Below are 7,260 nucleotides of genomic sequence, written 5' to 3'. Positions count from 1 at the left end.
GTGCCTCCAGGGCTGCATTCTGCGCGCCTAATAAATCAGCGTGGTTAACGCGATGATTGCAAATGGTTTCCCAACACAATACTTGCTTGCACTTCCACTATTTTCCAAGACTATTCTTAATGATTCGTAACTTTTTCAAAACCACGTTTTCTTATGAACTAGAACCTTGAAGTCTGAGAATGTTTTTCTAAAACGCACAGGGAAAGTGTAATAAAGCAGATAGCTGGTTACAAGAAAACCCCTGGTGGAGCATCTTGCAAACCCAGGCGTCTTTAAGACAAACCCGAGACAGGGTTTCTTTGTGTAACAGCCCTAGCTCTCCTGGAACTAGCTCTTGTAGACCAGGCTAGCCTCGAACTCACAGAGATCCGTCTGCCTCTGCCTCCTGAGTCCTGGGAGTAAAGGCATGCGCCCACTGCCTGGCTGATGCTGGATTTTCTTAAGACGAGAAAAGTTCACAGTTGGAAAACCTTTATACCGTGCCATTGACTTTCTATGTTGTTTTTCTAAAGCAAATTATTACTTCCAGCCTCTCCTCTCCCTGCTCCTCTTACTCCTTTCTTTCTTTCTTTCTTTCTTTCTTTCTTTCTTTCTTTCTTTCTTTCTTTCTTTCTTTTCTTTCTTTCTTTTTTTTTTTTTAGAAAGGGTTACTCTGTGTAGCTTTGGAACCTATCCTGGAGCTCACTAGGTTGAAGACCAGGCTGGCCTTGATCCACCTGCCTCTGCCTCCCAAGTGCTGGGATTAAAGGAGTGTGCACCACCACCACCCCCTCGCTCCCCTTTTCGTTAGACAGGGTCTCATTATGTAAGCCTGGCTAGCTTGGAACTCGCAGAGATCTTCCAGCTTCTGAGCACCCAGCACTGAGGCTGAAGGAATGTGCCACCATGCCCAATAAAAATATTCTGAATTTTAAGATGCTTTTATGCCTTTGTTTTTTTGTTATTTTTTTAAACTTTATTTTCATTTAGTTGTAGCTGTGTGTGTGTGTGTGTGTGTGTGTGTGTGTGTGTGCGCGCGCGCCTATGGAGTCCAGAAGGGATTTTGGATTCTCTGGAGCTGGAGTTACGAGTAGGTGTGAGCCACTAGTCCTGGGGGTTGGGAACTGAATTCAGGCCAGCTGGAAGAACAGCAAGTACTCTTCACTGCTGAGCTATTTTTCCAGCCAAAAGCATATTCTTCTTATAGGAAAAAAAATTGTAGCCACGAAAAAAAGTCCTGTCACAGACAGCGTAAGACCATAAGCATGGTAGTGTCACTACAGTTAATAATAATATATTGTGCAGTTAAATAAACTTTAAAAAAAGAGTTTTAATGTTTCTGTCATAAAACAAAATGTTTGAGGGGTTGGAACGATGACCTGATCTAGACATGAAACATTGTAGGGGGTAGAGAGATGCTCAGTACTTACGAGTACCTATTGCCCTTGCAGAGGACGCAAGTTCAGTTCCCAGCACCCACACAGTGGTTCACAGCCATTCGTAACCCTTGTCCCAGGAGGTCTGATGCCCAATGAAAGTGGCGGGCAGACATAACATGCAGGCAAACGCTCCTATGCATAAACTTCAATATTAAAATTTTAAGTGAATATATTGAAATATCACATCACACCATTAGTATGTGTAAGTTTTATGTATTAGTTAATGGACTTCTTTTTTAAAAAAATCAAATGAGGAACTCAAACCGCTGAGATGAGAGTCTAAGACATCACTGTTTTTTGAAGTATACACAAGGTACATGTGAATTTAAGAGCTTGTGGGGCCACGTTAAAAAGTTCAGCGTTGCTGGCAAGATGGCTCAACTAGCGTAAGCACTTGCTGCTGCGGCTCTTGACCTGAGCTTTATCCCTGGAAACCAAGGTGGAGGTAGGGAACTGACTCCCTCTGGCCTTGTCTGAAGGGTGCAAGGGACACACACACACAATAAGGTAGAGGAGGACTGGAGAGATGGCGCAATGGTTAAGAGGACAGAAGTTCAGTACCCATCACTCCTAACAGGCCACTCACAACTGCCTATAACCCAGCTCCAGGGGACTTTACGGCACCTGCTCACACACGCATAGACCCACATGGATAAAATCAGTCTTATTTACTTTACCTAATCTACGTCAGGATATTTCCATGTGTAATCAATATAAAACTGTCATTAAGCTATTTCCTGTTTTTCTCTGTAGAACTCCGATGGCTCGTCTGTAAAGAGCTACCAGTTCACAAGTTTTGGTTTTTTTGTTTTTTTTTTGTTTTTTTGTTTTTTCGAGACAGGGTTTCCCTGTAGTTTCTAGAGCCTGTCCTGGAACTAGCTCTTGTAGACCAGGCTGGCCTCGAACTCAGAGATCTGCCTGCCTCTGCCTCCCGAATGCTGGGATTAAAGGCGTGCGCCACCACCGCCCGGCCAGTTCACAAGTTTTGGAAAGCCCAAAGCATGGCAAGCAATGTGAATGCCATTGCAAAATTACCTGAGGCTGGTTGGCTTAAAACGGTAAAAATTCTTCTTCACGCAGTTCTGGAGATAAAAAATACAAACTGGGTTAAAATCAAGGTGTTGGCAGGGAAAAGATCCTTGGGAATCTGGAGAGGGGAATCTCTTCACTTATTTTCCAGGTTGCCTTGTAGGTCACCTGCGTTTTCCATGACTAACTTGTTCTTCCATCTTTAAGGCCAACTCGTCACTGAGTCCTGTGTGTGTACTGTCCTTCCCTCTCTTCCTCCTTCCCTCTCTCCCTCCCTCCCTTCCTTCCTTCCTTCCTCTTTCCATCCCTCCCTCCCTATCTTCCTCTTCATCTCCCCACCCCCCACTTGTATTCTCTGACTGATCCAGTTGCTTCCCCTTTCCCCAGGTGGGACCCTTCTGATTACATTGATAACACTGGTTAATACAGTGTAACTTCATTTTAAAGTCTAGTCCCTTTCGTTCTCAAATCATACATTCCAAGGATCAAGACCTGGCAAAATTGGGAAGGACATTACTCTGCCCCGACCCCCGACTCAGGCTTTAGGATAAAGGTTAGCTACTTTAAGCCATCAGTCAATAATTTATCTCATTGAACTACATGTGTAGTTCTTGGTTAAGACTCTGTTGTATTCTTTATACATTTCTGTGTCTGCATTCTGTGATCAACTCATTCCCACGCTTAGCACGTCACGATCCACCTATGAAGTCACGCAGTCCATTGAAGCACTTAAAAGGAAGGCAAGGTTACCAAGCACCTGGGAACACGGTCCTGCCCTCCCTGAAGTGTGTTGTCAGGTGCTGATCTGGATGGAGCAGGTGCTCAAATATTTATTAAAAGAGCCAATGAAACAGAATGGTTTCCACACACTTCTGAGGAATACGAATGCCTTAGTTCTTGCTGAACTCTTCCTGACATGATCTCTCTCACTTTTGCCTTTTAAAACTTACCAGTTTCCTTAGGACTCTACCTGAATTTGCGTATTTTAAGAAACTGTAAGACATTGCGTTACAGAACCTGTTTAGCTAAGAAGCTGTTCAGGGACTCTGAGTCCCTGGCTATTTATTGAAAACTGACCTTTCAACTTGGCTTTCATTCAAGGTTTTATGTAATCTATTATTGCTTTTTTTTTTTTACCCCTTTGGTGCAGGGAGGATCTTGTACTGTATGTGGGCCCATGAGCTGTGTACCTGTGGAGGTCAAAAGTAAAGCTGCAGGAATATTTTTCACCTTCTCTGTATGTCCTCAGATGGAGCAAGTTGTCAGGCTTGGTGGCAGGCATCTTTACTCACTGAGCTTTCTTGCTGGCTCTGTTTGTTTCTATATTTGTATGAAGTGTGTGTGTTTTCATGTGTGTGACCACAGTGTGTGCATACCACGGTAGACTTGTGGAGGTCAGAGAAGACCTCACCCATCCCTTCCTTCTACCTTGTGTGAGGCAGGGTCTCCTTGGGATTATTCCCCATTGTGTCCACCAGGCAAGGTGCCCGTATGCTTCTCAGAATTCTGCCTCTGCATCATGGTAGGAACGCTAGGACTGCAGCTTTGTGTTAACATGGCTGGCGTTTATGGAGGGTTCTGGGAATTGGAATTCAGGCTCTCACACTTACACAGCAAGCACCGTTCCTGCTGAGTCATCTCTCCAGCTCTACACTTTTGTTTCATAATTTCTCTTCATTGTAACTGCCCTGAGAAATGAGTTTTATTATCATAGTTGCTTTTCTAAGCTACCTTGGATCACAATGTGTTTGTCCGGGTAAAATGCCTAGGTCTAGAATACTGCCATGCTTTTCTGGAAGACTGTGGCTTTCTGGAGGGTATTGGTAGATGCCACACATGCTAGAAGCTAGAGGCTGTCACAGACCTGGATTCTACCCCAGAAGGAGATGAGCCACAGCCCTCCCATAAACTTCTGGAAAACAAAATAGCCTTGTCTTCTTGCAACTTGAATGTCCAGCTACTATCATATCAACGATACTGTAGTATCATAGGGCAGAGCAGGCTTGGGGTTTAGGAACAGGAAATTTTAGATTTCATATTGGGATTACTTTTTTCCAAGCAAAAATTTGTAGGTCATTCTTTAAGCAGAAAAATAAGATGATTCTGTTCTGCAATTTGTAGGTAGAGGTTGTTCATTCATTTCCTGGCTCCCCATACCTGAAATAATCACTCAGAAACTTTATTAATTACAACACTGCTTGGCCTATTAGTTTGTGCATATTTCTAGCTAGCTCTTATGTCTTAAATTAACCAATTTCTATTAATCTGTGCAGCTCAGTAGATGATAATGCCCTGGGCTGACACATTAAAGCCTTGGTACAGGCCCCTAAGCCCATCAGATTTGTAGATCTTAACCAGGCAGTCACCGAGGCCTTTGAATTCCCTTTCAGCTCCAGCTTTGCCCACATCAGCTGGTAGACGAGTGGGCAAAATCAGGGGGTACACAAAGCACAAGGATGTGGCTCCAGCGGCACCACCTGATGCCAGGTTCCCTGCAAAGTAGCGCCAAAACTGGGTCCTCTTGTCCACACCACCCAAAAAGATCTGCTTGTATTTATCTTTGAAGGCAAAGTTGAGAGCCTGGGTGGGGCAGTATCTAATGACATTGGCCAGGTTACCACACCAGAAGGACAAGACTCCCTGTTCCTTGGGGATACGAACCATGCAGTCTATAATGCCCTTGTATTGCTTATCTGCCGTGATTTGCTTGCGGGCATGCTGCACCTGCAGCAGCAGCTGGACCCGCTCCATGGGTACTACCACCGTCTTTGAAATGGCCGCAGCCACTCCACCTGCCAAGAAGTCTTTGGCGTCTGTCTTGTTGAAAAGAAAAGAAAAGACAGAGGAGAGCAGAACGGGACTGGGTTGACAACTGGCTTTGACTCCCAGACTCTGGAACGAGGCCTTTTTTAAAAAAAAAATATGAATCTGTCTTTATTGCATTTCTGTAATTATTTTCTGACCAAGAGCGCTTTTTTAAAAATTCTTAGCAGGCCAAGGCTAACATCAACTCTGCAGTCCTGCCTGCTTGCTCTGCCAAGTCCAACATGGCGGAGGCACGTTTGCTGCCTCTGAGAGCCATTCTCTCTGCCCCAGATGCAGGGCCACAGTGTGTTGGGAGCAGTGAGACCCCAGATCCTGAATTTCTTGTAATCCCCTGATCTGAGTGCCTACAGCTGCTCTGAGCACGAGACCATCAGGAGTTCCTGATGGCAGGAGAGTGGTTTCTGGTGGGTTTGACTGGGGCGTGGCTATCTCTATATAATCTGCCCCTGAACACAATAAAGGGGGCGTTCTTGGTGAACTCAAGGATGACCCGTGTCGTTGTCTCTCTGTCTGTGAGTCTTTGTGTATTTTAACCTCCAGCCCCTTGCCCGAATCTCGCAAACTGGGTTCAAGTGCATCGAATGAAGACACGGGGGCGCGGTGCGCGGCAACAGTGGGTCTGTGTCACCGCTCAACAATGTGTAACACATTACTCACAGACCCCATGTAAGTCCTTGGTCTCCTGAAAGAGCCAGAGTTCATGCTGGCAGCACAAACCAGGAAGCCACTGTTCAGAAACAGTGCAGGTTTTTTTTCTTTTTTTTTTTCTTTTTTTTTAAGACAGGGTTTCTCTATAGCTTTGGAGCCTGTCCTGGAACTAGCTCCTGTAGACCAGGCTGGTCTCGAATTCACAGAGATCCGCCTGCCTCTGCCTTCCGGGTGCTGGGATTAAAGGTGTGCGCCACCAATGCCCACTGCCAGCAAACAGAGCCCATCTGGAAAAAAAGCCAGCTACCAATAAGTCATGCTTAACTCTGTCTATAATTCCTTTACAGGCTTTCTCAGGTTTTATGTGGATTTAGCTGGCACACATTGGCGTGTCACTTGGGTGCCAAAGTGTAGGTGGAGGCTGCTTGTTCGTTTCCCAGCTGCCCATACCTGAAATAATCACTCAGAAACTATCATAATTACAACACTGCTTGATCTATTAGATTGTTCATATTTCTATCTAGCTCTTACATCTTAAATTAACCAATTTGTATTAATCTGTGCATCACCACAAGGCTACGGCCTACCAGCGAGGTTCCAGCATCTCTCTCCTCTGGCGGCTACATGGCATCTCCCTGACTTCACCTACTTTCTCTTCTATCTCTGCTTGGAATTCCCTCCTTTCTCTATTCTACCCTGTCATAGGCCCAAGCAGCTTCTTTATTAACCAGTGGTATTCACAGCATACAGAGGGGAATCCCAGATCAGCAGTTGATAGATTAAATAAAATGTTAAAGTATATTAAGTGAAAGTTCTCCTCACCTCTGCACACATCTCCCAAATATTTTATTGTGTAATTAAATCACTCTTGTACATACTTTCTTATTTGGCTTGATTTCATATTAAGAAAAAGAATAAAAATTAGTTAAAACAAGAGCTCAGTGAAGGCATACAGGTATACAGGACACAGAAGGAGTAGCTTAGCAACGTCAGGACTGGCACTCAAGTCTTGTCCGATCCAGCCCTCATTGTGTGCTATTGGAAGTTTTTAGGAAATTGAGCTGAAATGTCCTGATGTATCGTCACCACCAGGAACGTGTGACTTCATCCAGGTAAAACACAATGACAAAAGTGGATGGGAAGAGAGGTAGAGGATGAAAAGGATCTGGGAAAACAAGCAGACTAGTAAACACTGAGCCCAAAGTGAACAGGGTACTGCATATGTTTTTATCAAATAGCATTATTGGCAAAAAAAAAAAAAAGGGAGATCTTGGGCACAGTGAGTTGGACCAGATGGTTAAGAAGAAATGACTTTTCCTCAACTTGGAAATAAGAAACG

General features: G+C 44.4%; 1 protein-coding gene across 1 annotated transcript; it reads right to left on the bottom strand.

Annotated features, from left to right (window-relative positions):
- Window positions 1–4,721: 4,721 nt before the first annotated feature.
- On the bottom strand, window positions 4,722–6,755 carry LOC119800309 (ADP/ATP translocase 2-like). Its single transcript, XM_042054072.1, has 2 exons — window positions 6,744–6,755; window positions 4,722–5,264 (listed from the first exon to the last, which is right to left on the bottom strand). The coding sequence occupies exons 1-2, from the start codon at window positions 6,753–6,755 to the stop codon at window positions 4,722–4,724; spliced, it is 555 nt and encodes a 184-aa protein (XP_041910006.1).
- Window positions 6,756–7,260: the final 505 nt, after the last annotated feature.

Source organism: Arvicola amphibius, chromosome 13, assembly GCF_903992535.2.
Source record: "Arvicola amphibius chromosome 13, mArvAmp1.2, whole genome shotgun sequence".
NCBI lineage: Eukaryota > Metazoa > Chordata > Mammalia > Rodentia > Cricetidae > Arvicola > Arvicola amphibius.
This window is presented reverse-complemented; position numbering and strand designations above follow the sequence as displayed.